This window comes from Mus pahari, chromosome 4 (assembly GCF_900095145.1).
Source record: "Mus pahari chromosome 4, PAHARI_EIJ_v1.1, whole genome shotgun sequence".
In the NCBI taxonomy this organism is placed as follows: domain Eukaryota; kingdom Metazoa; phylum Chordata; class Mammalia; order Rodentia; family Muridae; genus Mus; species Mus pahari.
In genome coordinates this window covers 20,855,638-20,879,111 of record NC_034593.1, presented here as the reverse complement: position 1 = coordinate 20,879,111, position 23,474 = coordinate 20,855,638, and the positions used below count along the sequence as shown (strand labels likewise).

The 23,474-nt window shown below is 36.2% G+C and overlaps 1 protein-coding gene across 10 annotated transcripts in view; it reads left to right on the top strand.

The window, feature by feature from the left end:
• Positions 1-23,474, top strand: part of Nlgn1 (neuroligin 1) — an 867,654-nt gene that overhangs the window by 399,600 nt on the left and 444,580 nt on the right. For all 10 annotated transcript variants that reach the window (XM_029537342.1, XM_029537337.1, XM_029537346.1 and 7 more), the window contains one exon: positions 3,560-3,712. In XM_029537342.1, coding sequence (XP_029393202.1) covers positions 3,560-3,712 — 153 coding nt within the window. The remainder of the gene's footprint in view (positions 1-3,559; positions 3,713-23,474) is intronic.

Sequence of the window (23,474 nt, the reverse complement as noted above, 5' to 3'; positions counted from 1 at the left end):
CAGACTTTCCTATGAAATGGCCTGGCTCATTGACACTGTCTACCTTGGTTTAAAATATTAGTTGTAAGTAAGGTGCTTACTCAGGGTAAGGGTTCATATTCCAAATCTATTATTGAATTAGTCTGAAAAATCCTTAGAGTTCTTTATTAATACTTTAGAAGAAAATAATCGATGGTGTCCTTCATTATTCTTCTCTCAAACTCGCTGTGTTTAACAAGACCTAAAGAGAATGACAGAATTATGAATATACTTGTGAAACTTTACAGTTTGACTAGAACTAAGCTAGTATTTTTGGGGGTGGTGGAGTAAAAGTTTAATTCTGCTTATGCTTTTCAGTCTGTCATGATGGACAGTCAGGGCAGAAACTCAGACAGGACCCTTAAGGCAGAAACTGAAGTCAAAACTATGGAGGAACACCATTAACTGACTTGTTTCCCTGGCATGCTAACCTGACTTTTTACACAGTCCAGGTCCATGTGCCCAGGGGTGGCACTGCCTATGACAGGATGGGCTCTCCTGCATCAATTCTAAGCTAGTATTTTAAGAACCCATTAACTGCCCATTTTAGTAAAGACTAAAGTAGCCATTTATATAAAGCCAAAAAATTGTAGGTAAAGAACAAAGTTGATAGACCTTATCTATTATATAGGGAACTAAATAACAAGGAAGGTTTCAAAAACATTGTGGTTCTAAAATTTTCATTATTAACTACAAAATAACATTTAATACATGAGCTGATGATAAAATAGAAAAACTGTCAAAATATGATTGTTAAAGTACATGAACAAGTATTATTGCATAGTTATAATTTTAACTAGTTTTTATTAACAGCAAAAAGACTTAGGGATTGTGCAAACAAATAAAAATATGCCATTCAGGTAAAACATTTACCACTAACCAAGAATTCTAGTTATAATAGAAGAATCCAATATATTCTAAAGGTTTTCATACACTAAATTAATTTTAGTAATTTTAGGAATCAACACACATTATATTATTTAAGTTTAGCATCACTTCAAAAGAAAAAAATTAAGTTCACAGCAAAGAACAGCTCAAAATTCTAATATCTTAGGTAAGACCAAAGTCTCTCAAAAGTTTGAAAACCTGATTTGGAAATTCGAATTGCCCCTAATATTTGTGATTCCTTCAGATATACATTTCAAGGAAAAAGAAAGAGACTTGCTTGGGTCCAAACCCTAGCTTCTGCTGACATGTTTGCACTTGTGACACTGCCCAGGTAGGTCTGTTGCGAGGCGAGGCGCAGGGCTAGTCTTTTCGATGTGTGCCTGGATTGTCTTCCAGGTGAACAGAATGGCTCTACCAAGACTTCATTACTGTTCACAGTGGGTGCTTTGTAATTCTATGTAATTTTAATTAAAGGAGAATTCTGAAGCAGCCTCCCTCTGCGTTACCTCCAAGCATACAATTAGCAGAGTACAGTGTCTGCTGCGAACAGTTGGGCTAATGATTTCAGTTTAATAATTTATTATTGCTTCTTCAATGCCAGCCATACAAGAAAAATAAGGAGCTAAAATTTTATGTGGCAAGGAGGCATTTTAGGTGTGTGGTTTAACAATCAGGAAAAGAATTACTCTCCCTTTTAAACCTGACAGCTCCGCAAGCCTTTGAATCATCATATAAGAGGGAACACATGGGCTGGAGAGTTGGCTCAGGGTTTAAGAGCACTGGGCTCAACTCATGGTGCCCACATGGAAACTCACAAGTGTATTTAATTCCATCGCTATTGAACCTTCGAGTCTCTTTGACAACTCAGTCACTAGGCACACAGGTACACATGCAGGAAAAATATCCAGAAACACAAAACTAAATTAAATAAATAACATTTAAAACGAGGGAGTATCTTTTGCCTGTCAACTTCAGGAGACGATAAATATGATGACTATGCAGATGTCCACAATGTAAAAATGTTCTTACTCTGATCCAGCTCATTCATGTGAAGTTCATATATCCAGGAGGGAGTCAAGAATGCACATATACACACAGGCAGTGATTCATTTAAAACTGATCTTTCTTACAGGGACAACTTAGAACAAGCCTAATGGTTATTGCATGAAGTTATCATAACGAAGCCCATTAATTTTATGCTAAACTAAAAATCAATTATAAAGTCAAAGAAACTAAAAGTAAATAAATGAACTCTTGTCTGAAAATTGATTACTTTAAAAAGAAAGGAAGACAGACAGACAGATAGTAAGAAAGTCTTTATGCTGTGCCATGAGCCATTTTCTCAACATGGAGGTCTGTATAAACAAGAGAAACTGTTCTTTTTTGATCTAAAAGTGAGTTTTCATTCATAGAAGTCACTCGGTCACAGTAAACCAAAATGGGACTTTTAAGTTGGTGTTTTCTTTCTGAAAGGAGGGTGAAACAGCCTCTAAACCATCCCAGCTCTCCCTGTGATCTACAACTTATGCTTCCAGTGGAAGCTGGTGTCCTGAATCAAAGATTATAGGACACTCTGATTTGATTGGAATATTCTGAAGTAAAGAAATTAAACTATATTGTCAAACAACACTTTCAAACCAGAGTTAAACGTAATATACTCGGTACAGAGGCGCTTACGAGCATTCAGGCACACAACTTGATATCAAACAGTACTGTTCTGTTTAAAGCCATATGAGGACGTGGTCAAGGCTTGTGACTGAATCAACATCCAGGTTAGCCATTTCAGCAGCAATTACGATGGTTTTAAAAACGGATAAAATCACATCACTTTGTTGGCTTTTCTTTGGGTTGTTTGTTTTTGTTATTTCGACATTCTTGCTGAAAAATCACATAGTCGTGGCCAGTAAATCTTAGCAAAATACCGAAACTGAGACTGGGCGAAAATCACAAGGATGACACTAGATTGTGCGTTTCGGCACTTGACCTTAGCTTAATCATCGCACACCTATATGATTAAAACCAGAGCACAGAAGACTGAGAGGAGTCCATTAGCTATAGGGAGTAGTGTAAATAGACTTCTTTTTTTTTTTTTTTTCTTCTTCTTCCAAAGACTAAGTTTGGGCTGGATGGGTGAATGCTGTGACTTCTCTAGATGCATCATTTCCACGACATTCCATACATGTATCAACCACAGGTGCTTAGGTGCACCTACTTCTACTTCTAATCATTGACAGTTCTTAAGCAGGAATATTAAACTCTGAAATGAATAATACAGTGGTCTAATTATACTCACAAATGGGACCACAAATGACTTAATGTAATCATGTTGTCTTTGATACAAAGCTCCACAGTAATAGAGGAGGGATAGATGACTCCATATAGAAATGAATCATTATCCTTTCTTAACAGTTCATGAATAGCATGTCCATCTCTTGAATGGACAAGCTTTAGACAGAAAACGATGGGTGCCTGTTGTTCTTTCCTTATAAATAGTTCCTAGTAGGAATTGCTCAAGAAACACTTTAAGAAAAACAGCGATTTAAAAGATATGTAAAATCATGCCCTCCTCCTGTACTTAAAATGCAAAAATGCACTGTGTTTCATTACGCACGTAGTTGGGGATAACTATAATTGCCAACCATTTGTTTTGCAGATATTCGGGACAGTGGGGGTCCCAAACCAGTGATGGTGTACATCCATGGCGGCTCTTACATGGAAGGTACTGGAAATCTGTATGATGGGAGTGTCTTGGCAAGCTATGGCAATGTGATCGTCATCACAGTCAACTATCGGCTTGGGGTACTTGGTAAGACATCTCCTATTCCTTCAACAGTCATCGCAAAGTATGTGCTCCTTTGGCTTCACTTTCTTCTACGCTTCCTAGTACGATTCTTTGTCTGAACCCGGCTTTTGGAAAGCTTCAATGAGTTCTTTAAATGTTCACTCGCTGAGTAAAGGCAACTTGGGAAATTTTTAATCTTGAAGCAGAAAGGTAATGAAGGCGCTGATCACTGATGGTTTTGATTATTGGGATGTACCTTGTAGATGACAATACATAAGTATGAAGCTAATGGCAAAGGCCTTCAGAAACTGAGTCCATGAACAGATGTTGACTGCGGCTCCTCTCTTGTGGGGTTCTGTGCTCTTGGATGCAAGTTTAAACTTCTGTCTAGAACCCTTGATGGACTAACATGGGGAAGTCATTGTTGTTTTTGTCATGCTGGCATTTCTTCCCATTTATCTTTTCCTGTGGCCCCTTAAATAATTAGGAATAGTGTCTCTAAGAACATTGCTATTGAGTGATTTATTTTAGAAAAGAATATATTCAATTTTTAAGTTCACAGTTCACCTCAGTCATGCACAGTGTTTTCAGAAGGAAGATAGAGTCAAAATTGAGATCCTTAGTTTTAAAGAGAAATGTAGAAAAAAACTTTACTCTCAGTAAAATTTCTGTTTTATTTACTTGTCAGGTTTAATAAGAAAACCTGATGTTCTACCAAGGTGAGGTCAGAATATTTTCAGCAATAGATAGAAAATAGTATTAAGTCAAAATTATCTGTGGTATTTTAATGCAAATTGTTTAAAATACAACATATTCCCTACAGATTTCACTTTTTAATCTTAATTTTTCTAAAACTTTTATTACAGCGTCAAGTCTCAAAATCATTGTTTTTAGATAAACAGATATTATGCTCTTGATTTAATCTTGAATTTTATAGTATTTCATAACACTTTTAATATCATACATAAATTTTTGCCATGGGGAGAGTAAGACTTTATTACTTTCTCAGTCTTCAGTAGATATTTTGACAATGTAATAGAATTGAATAAATGATAAAATGCATAACCTTAATCAATACAAGTCGACCATATTTCTTCAGCCTGCTGTTCAGGTACATCTTGCTGACCAGTGTGCCTGGCCATGCATTTTTCAAGTAGAATTATTCCATGTGGTTAGGATGTAATTCTCACCACTGAAAACTACTAATTAGAAAATAAAGAAAGAAGCATTCATAATTTCTCCTAATTTTCATAGTCATCTTATTTTATTCTTACAGAACCTTTTCATATGAAGGCTTTCAGTACCTCATTGTTTTTATTTTATAGCATTTATATTCTACAGTATTCCTATAATTCAGCCATCTTCGTAGCTATCATTGCCTTTTATTTCCAAATTTCTCCAATTGAAAATCCTGTGCAGTGGCGTGCTTGCACGCTAAAAAGTTAAAAGAAATGCTGTGTGTGGAGCTGGTGTTTGTAATCACACCATATGTTGTCTTTTCTGAGAAGAAGTTGTGGTCCCAGCATCATTTCCTATGATGTGCTTTGTGATTAAGTTAATGGAAACTTTTTTTGTTTACTTTTTAAAATGTTATTTCCTCTTTTGTGGGTTACTATAGAACTAATAAGGACTTTACAGTGGATCTGGTTTAAATTCTACATGCTTGCTCACATTTTGTCCTTTAAAACCACAATATGGTCGAGTTTCAGCACCACAAATGAAGCAGGTAAGATAAATGAAGAACTCACCCAACCACATGGTCTATCACAGAGGCTTATCTCAGATTGCTCTGTTCCGTCTGAGTCCTGAGGTTTAGTCTTGAGTTTGCTACTTTGAATCATGTTCAGCCCAAAATTGCTTTTCATTAAACACTTTTCCTTTTAAAAAGTCATTTATTAATTGCATATTTATGCATATAACATATTTCAGACCCTCACTTTCATTAAACTCTTGAAAAGGAACCTACTTCTGTTAGCACAGTGGGCTCAGCCTGTGTATTATGACTCCGACTTTGGCTCTTGAATGACCCCTTCACAGGGGTTACCTAAGGCCATTGAAAATATATATTCATATCATTATTCATTACAGTATGAAAATTCCAGTTGTGATGTAGCAGCAAATGTAGTTTTATGTTTGGCTGTCACCACGACATAAGAGACTATAGAAAAGATCGCAGCATTAGGAAGGTTGAGAACCACTGGTCTAGTGCATAAAGTATTATTTCTAGAATATTTGGATTTGTGTCAGTTTCTTTCAAAACAAAACTGTTATAAATGTATTTAAATGAGATAAGGAGAGAGAGAGAGAGAGAGAGAGAGAGAGAGAGAGAGAGAGAGAGAGAGAGAGAGAAATAGTAGCACATTTGTTACAGCAACTGAACAAAAGTGTCACACTAAAACAGATCAAGCATCATCAAGCTGGCCTATGGCAATGAGGGCTGTCTCCATGATGAATATTTATCTAAAAACAAGGTAAGCCAGTGTTCTTAGGCATGAGTTCCAAAAGAATGTTGGTCAAGTTGGCTTTGGGGTAAATGCTGAATATTAGGTATAAAATAAAATGTTGTCCCCTATCAGAGAAGATTCTGCACTGTCTTTTGATTCTCGTGTTTTATTGTAAAGATCAATTTGGGAAGTCAGTGAGTAATTGGCTCATTACAGTCTTCTTGCTCTGGGGTGATTGGCACCAGTTTGTTTGGAAAAGGTGGAATAATTGCTTCTTTGACTTTGCCATATTTGATTTGTTTTAGAATTTTAGTGGCTGGTACTGAAGTGAAAATATTTTAGCAATAAAATTTATACCACTATCTGCTGACCAAAATTATAGATTTAAAGCATGTTGTGTGAGAAATCTTTTGTTCAATACAATTAGGAATGGCGTGGAGAAATTTGTCAGTACATTCAGGAGGTTGATGGTTGGCGTAACTTCCTGAACTGAGACCTTCCTGTGGTATCCTTTAGCGGAACAGCACAAGCACTCATTCATGAACTTTCCCCTGAGATAGACAGCAGGATGCTGAGAAGAGTAACTGCCAGTGAAGATGAAAACGCAGACAAGATGGAGGAAGCAGGACTCTGCTTCTCCATCCACTGCCTTGGTGTCACCTTAAAGTCACCAGTGACCCTGCAAAGTGCTCTATACATTCAGGCTTTAACTTCATCCTGCTTATAGTTCTGTTCTCATCCAGCTTTGACAGAAGCTAGCTTTGTTCCTGCCTCATTCGGCATCTGCTGTTTAAATCACTGTTTCATAGATCTGAGAAATGAGGATATGATAATTATTAATATATATATATATATATATATATATATATATATATATATATATATAAATGTTGACTTGGTTACTTGAGAAATGTTTAGGTTATATTTTCTTATAGGAGAAGATAATCTATGTAAAGTGTTTTGTTTGAAACTTGGGAAAATGTGTATTTTAATGGGCATAAGTTCTAAATTGTGATGAAATAAATTGTTGACTCTATAAGATGTAATGAATAATTCATGTTTTTTAAAATAGAAAGTATTCAAACAACAATGTGTTTTTAAATCTCATAAAAATGAAAAATACAAAAGGGACTTTAATATTTCAATATGTTTTAACTACTCTAAATTTAGAATAAATTTGTTACTTTCTGTGTAAAAAGACATGAAAGTTTTAATGCTATGTGTTTAACATAGGTTAATATAATATTTGTTAACTTTGACTGGGAAGAACCTAGTAACTGTGAAATTCTTGTCTCTAGCCAATAATACATTTAATTTTTGATATTTATTTTTACTTTTGAGACTTTTATTCAAAGAACTGTTCATCATATTCACCCTCTAATTTTCTCAGCTCAGCCCCATTCACTACTCTTATAAGTTTTGTCTATCTTTTCTCATTCTCTTACTTTTTTTTTTTTCAATGCTTCAAGACCAATTTCTGTTGTGCAAATAATCTTGGGTGTGTGATTTTTCACTGGTGAGTGCTTGACCTAACCACAGTTATACTACTAGGGAAAACTGTGTTTTACTATAACTAACAGTTGTCAATAGCTCCATATTATGGGGTGGGATAGTGTGCTAAACTTCCTTCCTCATGCTGGGATTTGGTATGGTTAAGCTTGTAAAGGGAAAGTACACATGGGAGGACTCATGGCTCCAGTTGCATATTAGCAGAGGATGGCCTAGTCGGTCACCAATGGCAGGAGAGGCCCTTGGTCCTGTGAAAGCTCTATGCCCAACTGTAGGGGAAGGCCAAGGCCAAGAAGCAGGAGTGGGTGGGTTGGGGAGCAGGGGGAGGGAGGAAAGGAGGGGGGTGGAGGGGAAACCAGGAAAAGGGATGATATTTGAAATGTAAATAAAGTAAATATTTAATTAAAACAAGCAAACAAACAAACAAAAGCTTGTAAAGGATTTATGCTCATGACTTCTTTGTGTCCTATGTGTGGCTTTTTTGCCATTTCCAGAAGGTCCCTTAGAGTCAGTTATTCACCAGCCTGCTAACTTATAAACTTTGTTCCTCACTCTTTTGTGATGACCTACAAAACTTTAGAGAGGTTTTATTTAATATACATGTTCCCTTTAAGGTTGAGTATTCAGCAGTCTGTTCAGTGAACATTGACCAGTTGTTAGTACCACCAAGCACTCACAGGGATATCTTAGCATAATGTTGAGAGATCTTTTGATCTTTCAGTTGAGTTGTAAGTTATTGATATGGTTAGTGTGTCTATTTAGCAGCCTGATATTACTATGTTTTCTTTTACGGCTTATGGACAATCTAGATACAGGTAATAGGACAAATAATGGTGCCAGGTGTGGGGCTCATCTTGTGGAGCGGGATTTAAATTGAGTGGCAAAGTGGTTGGTTACTTTGGTGATACCCATGCCACTATTGCCAATGAGTGCATCTTCTCAAGTCAATGGTTCTTGTAAGTTGCATTTGGTAAGTTTGATGGTGACAGATTGATTGATGACTCCCTTTCTTCTCCAGTAGCTTGTATGGAACTTCTAGTTCTATGAAAGCTGGCTATCGCAGATGAAGTTTCCATGGTTCATGAGTCCTACACCTTTTTGAAAATCAAAAAAAAAAAGAAATTGGGGGAAAGAGCTAATTAAGCTCTTTACTTTATAATATGTATTTAGTGTAATCTGTCAGTGGGGGAAAACATTGAAGTACTATTTTATCTACTTATTCTAAAAAGCTAAAATTAGTTTATAATGTGACTAAAGGATAAATGTTTCAACACATTTTTTTCTTAACTTATTGCAAACCAATTTTAATAAATTATATGCTTTTATTCTGTTCAATTTGGCCAACAAGATTTGATGATTTGTGCAAGTAGATTCTTGATGCTATAGGAAGGATAAAAAAACTATATCATATGCCCCAGTACAGGGGAATGCCAGGGCCAGGAAGCAGGAGTGGGTAGGTTGGGGATCAGGGCAGGGGGAGGGTATAGAGGGCTTTGGGGAAAGCATTTGAAATGTAAATGAAGAAAATATTTAATAAAAATGCCTTATAAAAGATAAAATAAATAAAATACTAAAAAAAAACTACAAGTGAGAACTCGGGTAACTCTTGCTTTAGTGAGATCAATCTTCACAGAGACCACTCAATTTAATAATATGCATTTTTATGAAGTCATAAAAGTATGCACAGTTGTCATTTTCAAAGAGTTAGATTAATGGAAAGGTGAGTTATTCAGTAGAGAAGAGTAATTTACATACTTTTGTTATGTCTAAATTAATTTCTGTGTCAGAAACCTAGTATACACATAAAGAAAAACTTGAACTTTAAAAGAATTCAAGCAAAATGTATCTGAGGAGCTGATGAGGACATGTCAGGCAGGCTCTGCATTTTAATTCTAGGAGATTCAGTTCAAAGGGACTCACTAAGTCTGTGGTATATTTATAAAATACTTTTATGTATCTGTATATTACCACTGTTGATGTAAAAAGAGGCCGAGAGTTTGCACAAGAACAAAGAGAGTTTGGGGAATGTCTGCAGGTCAAGAGGGAAGAGACAAGGGTGGGTGTGTATGTTGTAAGTATGCTGTAATCTCAAAAATAGAAGAAAAGAAAAGAAAAGGAAAGAAAAGAAAAGAAAAGAAAAGAAAAGAAAAACGCACAACTTTCAAACTGCACAATTTTATTCTTGTTCTTTGTTTTGTTTTTTTTGTTTGTTTTTGTTTTACTATTGTTTTTTTTTCTGTAATTACTTTCCTTTTATTATTCATACCATTTTGCCTCAATTTACAAATAATCTCTAACACCAAAGTAAGGACAATGGTCACATTTGTAAAAGTAGTGTATGACTATGTGCCCGATTTCATCCACCGATCATTTCCTACTGTATGTCCAAGTGTGTTCTTGGGTCACAAAAATGAATTTAGTCTGCTCTTCAGCCCAGATTTCTTCATAGAGTCATACTCTTTGCACAAGACGTTGAGTTAACTAAAAATACCATTCTTTATTTACTTAATATTTATCCATACTGTTCTTACTCTGAAAACCTGAAGTAGTTTGTGACAAATAGACACAGCATACGTAAATTGTAACTTATGTTTAGAAAGTGTACACACTTGAAAGGAACTGCATGCCCTATTAGCCAAAAAGCACTGTAAATGTGAAGGCATTAGATATCTTAGTCACTGCTTTCATAAAAAGGTATGGTACATAATAATCAAAACAAAACACTAAGAATTTTTCTCACCTTATGCTACAGAGATGCTTTATCATATGAGCTGCATTATTTTTATTTGCAACATAGAATAATAGAACTGAGTGAAAATTATGTTACTAGGAAAAGTACAAATATTTTCAACGTATAGTTCTTTCATAAAGTTTCAATAAAATGAAAAAACAACAATAAATGTTCAGGTTTCTATGGTGTCATTCAGCAGAGTGCAAGCAAAGTCCAGTGACCCAAGAAATTTGGTGATTTTACATGTAAAAGCAGAAGCCAAAAAGGCAATTAAAACCAACAGAAAATTATGATGATCCGTATTTTTCTTCTGTAATATACCTGTTTCTTCAACTGGGTTTTAATAAAAGTTAGGTGGTAATAAATTTTTGATTGATTAGTCAGATGAGCACCATAGAGGTGATTGTTTATTTGGGGAACATTAAAACAAACAAATAAAAACAACAACAAAAACTAGGTAACTGATACTATGCACAATAAATTACATTCGGTTACTTTTATTCTGCAAACAAATTCTAATACATTTCAGGAAGCTTAGGGGAAAAAAGCTAGCTATACATATATGCTATCATTTAAAAAGGACATAATATAGTCAGTTAATGTAGATACTAAGAAAATTCTTTTTGTGTGTTTGAATTTTTTATTAGAAATTTTCTATATTAACATTTCAAATGTTATCCCCTTTCCTAGTTTCCCCTTCAAAAATTACCTATCCTCTCCTTCCTCCCCCTGCTCACCAACCCACCCACTCCCACTTCCTGGCATTCCCCTATACTGGGACATAGAATCTTCACAGGACCAAGGGCCTCTCCTCCCATTGATGAGCGACTAGGCCATCTTCTGCTACATATACAGTTAGAGCCATGAGTCTCACAATGTGTTTTCTTTGATTGGTAGTTTAGTCCTAGGGTACTCTGGGGGTACTGGTTAGTTCATATTGTTGTTCTTCCTATGGGGCTGCAAACCCCTTCAGCTCCTTGGGTACTTTCTCTAGCTCCTTCATTGGGGACCCTGTGCTCCATCCAATGGATGGCTGTGAGCATCCACCTCTGTATTTGTCAGGCACTGGTAGAGCCTCTCAGGAGACAGCTATATCAGGCTCCTGTCACCAAGTCACATGAGGGTAAATACGACATTTCTCGCCTTAGGGGCTGCGAGGGATGAAAATAACAAAAATATCAGCAAATAATATTCACTAGGTAGCAACTTCATTCACAGTCGTTTTTTGAGTTATCCATCGGATCTAGAGAAACGGCAAGTGCCATGAGGATGAACGTGTTCTACACTGGACTCTGAAGAAGCCCCTGATAGGGAGCACTAGGGATGCATCTCTAGCTTGCAAACACTGAGTCCTCTCATGCTCTTTGTGTTGATGTGTATTGAATCTCTACAACTCAACATGGCTGACATTTGTGGAATTTTCATGTTTCTTCATTTCATGCTTACTTCTAGCTTATGATAACAACGACTGCGACAGTGGTGATAATCACAGCCACGTTCATTCGTGCTGAACCCTGTGTCCTCTGAGGATTACAATCTTTCTTTTGTATACAGCAACAGAGATTTTGTTTTTTTGTTTTTGGTGTTAAACTTGTCAACGTTTTGATGATAAGATTAATCAAAATTGCATTGTGTAGAACCATTATAATTACAGTTTTGAAGGCATCAGGACTTGGTATTATCAATTTTATTCTAGATCCTGGTAAAATAAAAGATTGATGACTTCTAAATCTTATGTTGTTTCTTTTTCATCAAAATGGCTCCGACTTTTCTTAAAACAATGTATTATGTTTTAGTAATTCTCAAAAATTGGCCAAATACTGACTGGAAGTAAACTTTGTGACTTATGAGTTTCATGAGGTATTAAGACTGATGACTTTGAAAAAAAAATTACAATGTAGATTCCCTCACACCTAGGCCAGAATCAAGTGGTCAGTCCCGGTTGTACAGTGAACTATACAGCAAGATCTTAGACTCATCTGCAGAGCAGAAGTCACTCACCTAGCTCATCCATCCAATCGCACACTCAGGAGCTCCACACACCACTAAGTGTTCTATATAAGTTTTAATACTTGGTGGGCAACATGGAAAATCAGTCCATCCTTTATCTGGCTCCTGCTAAGAAAGGAACAGGGACAGTCCATGAGACATGAATACACATTTTTATAAAATGTATTTCTAAAAAAAACAAAACAAAACAAAACAAAACAAAACAGTGTAATACTACAAAATATATTCACTTCTGAAACCAGTTGTAAAGTTGAAATGGAGATAAACAGATTCAGTATGGGCAAGTTATCTCTAGCAGTAAGAGCTGCTGAGGATTTTCTTATGTCTTTAAAAGGGTAAAAATTTAGAGACAGTGAAAAATATTCCAAAGTATTTTTAAATAATGCTAAAGCATTGGAAGCATTTTTTTTTTCTTCAAAAAGTGGGTAAAATCCAAAGTACATTCAAAAGGCTGCCGGAAACAGCAGCAGGACGTACCTGTGGCTGACTGAGCAGCATTACCTTCTGAAATGTGAAATGCGGAGGGATGGAGTCTCAGTGGAGTGATTAGCTGTGGGCTGAATGTTGAACCTACAGCACAGGACAGGAATCGTCAGATTTCATAAAGATGATGGCAAATTTGCTTCCTTGTCTGTCCCATGCAATGCAGTATGATAAATGATACTACTATTGCTTAATAAAAAGATATTAGTCTTTAATCCAAGAGTGCTCCTGCTCTTGTTCCAAGCACACAGATCTTGGCTCCTCAATGCTGTCTTTGTTAGGCTTTTAAATTGTGTTTCTGCCCTCTGCATCACTGCCTACTCCGACTAGAGTGCCTGGCAGCATTCCTGCTCCCTTCCACAGCATCTCATTTACAGGCACATGCTGTTCCTTCATTTCTGCCCAAGTCTTCCTTTGCACTACCTACCCCGCAAACATTCGGGCACGGCTCCCTTGTCATTGTCTTTTTATTCAGAGTCGCCCCAGTTCATTTTTAAAAGACAGAGCACTGCTAGTGTGTTTCCTAGACTCGTGTTTTCCAGCTGACCCTAGAATCTCCCATTCCGAGCTCACATGCATTTCAATTGCATATCACAGCCAGACAGAGTATCTTAAAAATAAAACAGGGTTATGTTTTCTTTACTGTTTCTTCCAGTTTTTAACCTCTCAATGGTTAACAGAGTTTCTGGCATCCATTCCATGGCTTTCTTTTGTTTTGTTTTTCCCTTCTGTTTTCTTTTCTTTTTTTAAATTTAATTTAATTTTTTAAAAATTTTTTGTTTGTTTTCAATGTATCCTGACTGCGATTTCCCCTTTCCCCCATTCCTTCCAACCCTCTACCCTACCTACTCTCTTTTCCCCAGATCCATTCATCCTCCATTTTCCTTCAGAAAAAAGCAAGCCTCCTAGAGATAAACAGGAAACACCGCATAACAAAATACCAAGGACAAACCCTCACGTCAAAGACCAAGGACAAACCCTCATCTGAAAGCTGGACATGACAACCCAGTAAGAGAAAAAGGGTCTCAAGAGCAGATGAAGGAGTCAGAGACCCTCCACTCCCATTGTTAGGAGCCCCACAAAAACACTAAGCCAACAAAGATAAGATATGCAGAAGGACTCCCACAAACCAAGAAGGACCTGTGACTGTCACTTCAGTTGCCTTGCCCTGGTGTACTTGACCCCTCATAGGAATGTCTATTTCTTCTCCCTTTCCCACAGGGTTCCCTGTACTCTAAGGGGAGGGCTCTGCTTTCCTGAAAATTTCAAGACTATTAAAAATATAGGGATTCTTATTAGCAGAGGTTGCCTTGTATATCAGTCATCTTTCTGTTACTATGATAAAACACCTGGACAAATGAACTGAAAAAGTAAAAAGGTTTATGTTGACAAACCATCTTGCCGCTTTCAGTGATGTGTCTTGGTTGCTTGAGCAAACCAACATCATCGATGAGCACACACAAAATAGAATAGAAGCAAAGAATCTTTTGTCATAGAACCTGGGTATCAAAGAGAGAAGGAGGAGGCAGACTATGAATATTACCTTCATTGCCACATCCCTAACTATAAATAGAAGCAATTATTTACAACAGAAAAGAAAGTTTTAAAATCTCTTTCAATCATGCTAGCATTTTAAAGTTTTTTTTTTCTGTGTATGAACACGTGGTTTAAGGAAGATGTAGCTAATTTTTAAAATGTATGAATATTTCCATATGTATTATTTGTGTGTAGGAGGGGGAGAGGTGTGAATGTCTCTGTTCCTGTCAGGTTAGGTGAAAGAACAAGATGTACGAGCTGAATCTGTTCTCTCCTTTCACCATGTAGGTCTTTAGACATGTATTAATGTCCTTCCATTAAGCCCCACCTCCTGAAAAGCAGCCACAGACAGGTGAGGAGCCTTTTATCATATGGTCAACCAGAACATCTAAGATTTGTCACAGCCTCTGAAGGTATTTTGGGAAGTTTCATCCACTCCAGACAGGCTGTTTCTTAAAGCAGATGCTCGCTTGTTGTGTGTCCTCAACTTCTCTGTTTCTGGGATCAAGTTTCCATTGGCCCTTCTGATCAAGCTGTCTCTTGGCTTCTGCTCCCATAGCCCAGGTCATCTGTTGTCCATACTGGTACTGTTGTATTCATAACTTCAGAGGGTAGAAATTATGCTACTCAGACTAAAACATAATTGCCCAGATTTTATCAGGTTTGCTAAAGTCTCAAACCCTGGAAGAGTGTTTTTGCATGTATTACAAAGAGACTTCAATAAACCTGTAATCGGATTCACTGTGCTTTCCCTCGGGTTTGTGCATAGGCTATAAAGAACAGGGGATTGCACCGAAGTGGTTGGCTGGAAAGAGATGCAGTCACATGGAAAAAGCACATCATATATTCCTCATAACCACAGTTTGTTCCGTTAGCCACAAAGCTACCTGGATAGTTCCCATCCTAGAACTGTTTGTGCATGAACAATATAAGTGATTAAAAATCATTAGCGATTTCTGCATCCCCATGAGGTGTGTGTGTGTGTGTGTGTGTGTGTGTTTGTGTTCTTCACATACTTGCTCCATATGTGCAGTGATGGGAACACTGATAATAAGGAACCTGAAGATCATGGTAAATATTGATCCTTGAAGTCAGAAAGGTGGAATAGCACAAAAAATAATTTTAGAGATTATCTAAGCACTTACAGATATACTAAGCTGCAGAGTTTAAGTCATTTTATTCAAATTCAGAGTAAGATTTTTAAGGACACGTGTAAAACAAACAGAAGATGGTGTTTCTGTTCATTTTTGCCTTTTGATTTCCCATCGGTTTTAAACTGAATTACAGATATGCAGCTCCTGCCACAGAAACAGAAGTGAGAGATTTTGAACTTTGCTGTAGGGGTGTGAGACTACAGACTACAGAGGTCAGATTATCCTCCAGGTGCTCGTGCCCACATGTCTCCCTGAGTGGCAAGCAGTATGACAACCATAGATTTATTCTTCAAAACAAAATAAAAAACAAAACAAAAAAATAATAAAACAAAAAACAAAAAAACAATAAAACAAACAAACAAAAAAAACAAAAAACAAAACTAAAGCCCAAATGAAGCAATGTCCCTGAAGTGAATTCTGCCTTTCTATAGCACAGAGGAAAGCCCCAAGATGAAACACATCCAAAATATATTAATTTTTGTGTCATAGCTTCTGAATTATTGTTTTTGAGCCTGATAATGGCATCATATATAGAAAATTCATCATTCTTGGTTAATATGCAGCATATTCAAATAAGCATAAGCCATTTAAATGGATTCTTTGTGGTAACATTATCATAATTAGCAGAAATTATTTCTGACAGGAAAAAGATTTGTAGTAATGTTATATTATTTAGCTATGCTAGAATTCTTTAGGGTTTTTTTTTTTTTACTTCATATAAAAATAAACTTTCAGAAAGACATGCTGTTTCTTTTTAAAAGAAATGTGTTTCATTTGACAGTTTTGCCATGAAACATGGTTCCACCTTATCTCTTAATTTCAAGGACTCGGCTTTTAAGAATAGTTTGGCTGTTTTGTTGTTTAGAAACTAATCCTTAATATTTACTAAATTAATTGGTTGTGCACAACTCATTGTGGCATCCTTTTCAGAAGGAACATATCTAGAAGGATCCAGGACTATGCTCCAATACTAAATTACATGAAGTTAGAAAAAAATATTTCCTTAGTAACACTTCCCTCTAATTCATTCATATTCTTATTTTGGAAATTAATTTATTAAATGAGTCTTTCCTTTCCATAATGTCGCCATCTCTTTTCATAGCAACCACTAGTCAGTTTTCTTCAAGTCCATGCAACAAGAGGAAGTAAGCGTGAATGACACTGGGCAAGAGAGAAAAGGCTCTGAAAACATTTCCAAGGTTGATGAATTTCACTTTGCATTCTACCAGCAAGTCTTTCTCTTCTTTAATGCTTAGGCATTTATTTATTTATTTATTTATTTATTTATTTATTTATTTATTTATTATGTACTATGTGTGTGTGTGTGTGTGTGTGTGTGTGTGTGTGTGCTGATGTCTCTGTGTGTGAACATATGACATCTAGAGGGCAGACAATTGTCAGAAATTGCTTCTTTACTTCTATACCTGATCCCAGGCATGAGACCAAGATCTTGAGGTTTACCTTGCCACAGACTGGACTCAGTTCATCCCTCAACTTGCAGGAGAATTGGGGTCCTAGTACTCAGGTGGGCAAGGTGTTGATGGAGTGACAAACAGACATGAACACCAGAGAGAGTGTTGAATCTGAGTGTAATTTCTCAAGCCAAGCATCACACTTATAATACAGAAGAAAAACAAGGAAGTTAGGCAATATATCAGCCAAGGTACACAGAGATGCATAATGGCTCTTTACACAAAACAGAGAAAATGCATACATAAGAGCTAACAGGAACCAGGCAGTGTTTACAACTGAGATAAGATCAGCCCCATCTAAAGTCAGCTATTCACAGGAGTCAGGTGAAAGGGCTAATATACCTAGGTGCAATACTAGTCTTTTGTTAAATCCACCACCAGAGGTCCCTTAGTAAATACCTAATTATGCTATTCCTCTGGGCCTAGAGAAAAACATGCACCAGGGATGTTCCAGTCTGCTAACCTTTTCATGAATAATACAATATTCTAGTTCCTCTTTAAACCACAACCCATCTTCTTTCTACTATTATGTAATGTAGGCTGTCATTCATGTCTGTAATGAGAATTCTAAGTTTACTATTTTGAACTAGCTAGTTTTCTAGCTCCTATCTGGCAAATTGCAATGCCTGATTTCTAATGATCAACACTGGAGGCATTTTGTCTGAATTAGGAAAATTCTTATGAAGTTCCAAGCCAAGGGTTGGCTCGAGGACTGCCTAGGACACAGGTGAAGGCCTGGAAGCAATGTTTAATCTATCTTAGCCATTTGTCCAATCATTCTTTGGGGGCACCTATAATAAAACAATACTGAAGGAAAGCACTTTAAACCTTTCAGCGACTGTAGCAAGGACATATCTGCAGCATCTGTGCTACGGGATGCCAAGGCTCCAGGAGACCAGTTTCCGTGAAACTTTTTGCCTCAGGACTGCGGCCAAGCTTTTGGACAGCTAAGACTTATTTCATTCATCCTATTGCATCTAAATATTTCTAACTTGCATGAAAATCAAATTGTTAATATTTTTTATTCTTTAAATCTTACAGTGTTCCAATTCATTTGCCAAGTTTACAACTGGTAAAATTATTCATAATAATTTATAATTCTATGAAACAATAAGTGTATATTTAATAGAAAACAATAGTTTTGCTGAATGTTTTTAAAATTTTAAGCGAATTAAAATTAGCAATTTTAAATAAAATTAAAAATACACTTGTAATGTGATATAAATGCCAAGTGCCAATAATTTCTCAAAGCCAGTGACTGCCAACATGTAGAGAATACCTTTGTGTGTGTGTATATATATATATATATATATATATATATATATATATATATATATATAGTGAACCTTATACAATAATTTTGGAGAACAGTCAAAGCAAGAATTCTCAATCCAAAGATTTATCAATTTTATTCATTTATATATTCATTGTACAGTGACATCATATTTAGGTATACATAGAAGAAAGAAGCTGGGCACTCTGTTACATCCAAGAGCTTGAGGAACAGAACTAGGGGACATGAGTACTTCAGAGAGACTTCAGCTTAGACAAGCAAACCCTTGGATCATAACAAAGAGAAAGTAGAAATTTAAGGACATCATACTATTTGTTATTTTATTGGTAATTTTCAAAAGAAAACAAAACAAAAGTCTTCAAATATATGGGTTAGAAAACCATTGCTGTTTCTTAAACATTCATATTCCATTTATCCATCCATGGGTTTGGGGGTCCTCAGGATCAGATTCGATGCTTGGTTGTAATGTCTGTTGTAGTTGAGAAGGGGGATTCACAAAACACAGAGGTGCAGTAACACACTTAAGGAGAAGCACATTGTTAATCACTGAATATTTAAAGCTGCATAATGGTCTTCTTGATAATTCTGAGGGCTGAATGCTTGTCAAACAGGATTAAATTTTCACGGTTTCTACTTTGTAACATTGTTGGCTACAAGCTTATTCTCAAGAGCATAAAGGAAAAGAAAAAAAAAAACTGTCAGCTTTGCCATCTTTACGTGACTCTGGTAGTCAAGAAGTCTTCATTTGGTGCTTTATTTGCAAGAATTCTTTGAAGCTCCCTGTCCCTTGTGAGTGCCAGTTTTAATAAATTAGGAAACATAGACAGTAAATCCACTTAACTAGTTTCACCTCCCCTGCAATAAGCCTTGCCACAAAGACAGTGAGCCAGGCCTTAATGGGCAACTCTGTGAGGTTCCCTCTGCCTTCAGAGTCATTTTAATCGAGGATAAGGTATATAGGAAGAGTAAGTAAAGTGGCAAACAAGGTTTCAATGTGCCACATATATTTTTAAATATAATTTATTTTTAATAAAATGTAATCGTAGATATTGCGGTTTTCTTCTCACTCTGGGCACCACATCCCCAGTATTACTGATATAAGCGTGGTCATTCCTTATTGGGAGATTTCAGTTTAATTGCTCCAAATTATGAACTGATGACTCTAATGCCATGGCATGAGGAAATCCCTCTCAATTGCTATGAGTAACAGTTGCAGTCTGTGTATTTCATTTCCCCAACCACAGGCTTGGATTTATGTGACCTATCAATTCGGTGAGCATGAAAGCCAGAGCTGACCATCTGACAAGCAGAGTGGACCCAAATGATCCCTAAGGTATCTTAAAAGTGTGCATAAGAAGGTACACAGAAAAGTATGTTATCCACAGGACAAATAAAATGGTGCAGATATTAAGATCCCAGCTTTGAAACCGTCCTTCAGTTTTCATTAACGTCATACAGAAATAAAGTTATATTTTCACATATATTCAACTAGGAGACACTAATGAAGGGAATTGAAAAAAAACTTGTCAGGTAAAATTTATTATCTTTAGGAGTTTTTTACAGTGCTGTTATCAAGGTAGGTCTTTATTTTTAAGTATGTAAACAAATATAATCTGTTGGGCTTTTCTCTTTAATCTCATTTTATCAGTTTATTATCTATCATACAATTTCTTTAAGTGTATTCTTATTTGTGGGGGGGTGTGTGGGGTGTTTATGTGTGTGCTAAAGGACAACTTGTTGGAATTGGTTCTGCAGTGTGGTTTCCAGAGATGAAACTCAAGTGTTAGGCTTTGAAGCATTTGTCCTTTCCCTTGCATACATCTGGCCGATCCTCATTACCTTTGGAAATTTAGGATTTAACCCAGGACCATAGATGTACAAGAGCAGAGATTGCCCCTCCCCTTTACCAACCCAGCCCCCAACACTTCCTTTTATGAAAATCGTGAGCAAGTGAAAATCTATTTCATTCACATATTTTAGAATGGACACCATAAGCTAAGTGGGTTCTTAGGAGTTTCCGGTTTATTGGTCTGACACATAAGGTTTTGGATTACTGAAAAATAACTGATGTTTATACCCTGTTCTAGAAAGCCCAAGGAGTTCCTGGCCAAAGTCGCTGGATGGTGGTCTGTGTATGACCTGTTCTTATTTACATGAAGCTATGGGTGCTCTTCTGCACTAATGAGGAGAGGATCTTGAAGGGTTCGTTCTCAGAAACAGAAAATTAAAATTATCACACTATTCATTTTTATCTTTCATATCTTGCCCTAGAATTCTTAGGCTTCCCAAGTGAGTGCTCACATTTTTTAGAATAGTAAGGAGTCTAGTCTTAAAGCTGATTTCTGGTATTTAAATATGTCTTAATGTAGAGCCAGACAGAGCTTGTCTGGAGTCACAGAACAGATGGAATAAACAGGATCAATTGTAAAGGTTACAGACATCCTAGTTTTCTGAATTCAGCCCTCACGAGGCATATTAATTAAAATTTTCTACCAAATTAATGTTATTTAAGGTTGAATAAAATGTTGCTAATATCTAGATGGTATCTTTTTTCCTGCTATGCCTTCACGTTTTGGGAATGCAGTGTTACTATGTGCTGAGTAGTAGCATCCCAGGAATTGTGGTCCACTCGGGTTTCCTCAGGGCCTGCTGGAAATGCTGCCTTAATTCTTACTAAATTCTGGATTAGTTCTTGCAGAGTGTGATATTATAAGACCTGTGGACTGAATGCTGAGTTGCCCTCTGGCTTCCTGTCTAGCTGGTAGTCATTTCCTCTGGCCTGCACTCCCAGAATGTGTTCTCTGTCACAAATGAGATAGTTTCACAGATTTTAACCTCCAAATCTATGAATTAAGGAAGCCCCTTTTTATGTTATGTAGGCTGGCATAGAAAGAGACCATACCTACATACATAGTGCATGCTTATAACCTAAAGCAGACTGATTGTGTAACTTAATTTGTTAATATATAGATATAGATATATAGATAAATAGATATAGATATAGATATATAGATAAATAGATATATAGATAGATATAGATATAGTTATAGATATAGATAGATTTAGAGATAGAGATAGACATAGAGATAGTTATAGATATAGATAGATAGATAGATATAGATAGATAGATAGATAGATAGATATAGATGTAGTTAGATAGATAGATAGATAGATAGATAGATAGATAGATAGATAGATAGATAGATAGATAGATATAGATAGATATAGATAGATATAGATGTAGTTATAGATAGATATAGATAGATATAGATAGATATAGATGTAGTTATAGATATAGAGTGCTGTTTCTGTCTCTATTTGCCTCTCTTTCCCTCCTTATCTTTCTCTCTCTCTCTCTCTCTCTCTCTCTCTCTCTCTCTCTCTCTCTCTCTCTCTCTCTGTGTGTGTGTGTGTGTGTGAGTGTGAGAGAGAGAGACAGAGAGACAGAGACAGACAGAGACCTACTCTTCTATAGGAAATGTTTAATCTGCTTATAAAATTTGAGAAATCCCCTTCTACCATGTATGATGTAGACTACCATGGAAGCAGATGATATAGTCCAGTCTGACCCTCAAAGCTAAGACCCAAGTAAGCTGATGCTCAGGACTCAAAAGAGGGACCACCTAGCTGGAGCTGCTCTTTTGCCTATTTATTCTACTCCAGTTTTTAAAATACCTTATACTGCCAGGCAATGGTGGCGCACGCCTTTAATCCCAGCACTTGGGAGGCAGAGGCAGGCAGATTTCTGAGTTCAAAGCCAGTCTGTTTACAGAGTGAGTTCCAGGACAGACAGGGCTACACAGAGAAACCCTGTCTCAACCCCCCACCCCGCAAAAATCTTATATTAAGTAGCCTTATATGTGACACTATAAAGACAGAGAGCACAATATACATACTAATAAGTGAAGCCACAAATTCAATCTATTTTATATTGTATTTATATTGGTATTTGTTTGTAAATGTTTGTAATGGTAGCAACTGAAAAAATAAAATTAATTTGAGAGGGAGCAAGTACCATGGGAAGGATTAGAAGAAAGAAGGGGGAATGGTGGAATTATGTAATTATAATTTAAAAAATATATTTATGTTTCTGAAGAAAATATTGCAGGATGTTGTTCAATAATCAGAGAGTAGACCTTTAACATCATTCTTCTGATCACTTACAGATCTCCTCTGGAGACAAGGTCACAGAAACACTCAGACATATTTTATCATCCATCCTGGCATCAATTAACCCAGTTACATTAGAAGGTAAAACACACTAAAACAAATTAATATTTAGGTTGCATAAACAAAGAAAATTAAAGTATACATTTAATCTTGAGTTTTTAATCATATTAGGCTTGATTTCTATTCTCTACATAGTGCATACATAGGATAAATAATTTAAGAATAGGAACCACATACATTCTGACTATGGCATGGTGTAGACATTTATTTACACTTTCAATAATTCTGAAATTGCATGCTGTTTTACATATTGTGAGTCCTGCAACATTTTTTATTATGCAGATAAATTTACAGGTACTTTTAAATATATATGGGAATTTTAAGATACTAGAATGAAAGTGTATTTCCAGATTCTGCAATCCCTTTTAAAGCAATTAATGGACACTGTTGAGAGCTGTCCAAGTTATTTAGTGTCCTTCAGTAGTTATAAAAAATATTCATGGAATATATTCTCATGGTAGTCCCTGGTTGTTTTGGTATTCCTGCAAAGGGCTTACTTTTAAAGGTATGGTTCATAGCAAGCTATTTAAAGGGAGGTTGGGAGTACAATGGCCATGACTGTTCAGTAGATTCACTTATAACTAAATAGGATATTGTTGGAGGCTGAGAGGGGAAAGCAAAACACCTGTGGAGTGCCTGCCCCTGCTCCCTTGCTCTGTTTCTTTCTTTTGGTTACCTCTTCCTGACCACTATACTGGAACTGCTGTTTTACCATGTGTGTCCCACCACAAGGATCTTGTTCTATATTTCCTTGGCCAATACAACAGTGAACAGTGAAACTTTTGATATATTGAAAGTTCACACCACACATTTCTTCTTCTTCTTCTTTCTTCTTCTTCTTCTTCTTCTTCTTCTTCTTCTTCTTCTTCTTCTTCTTCTTCTTCTTCTTCTTCTTCTTCTTCTTCTTCTTCTTCTTCTCTTCC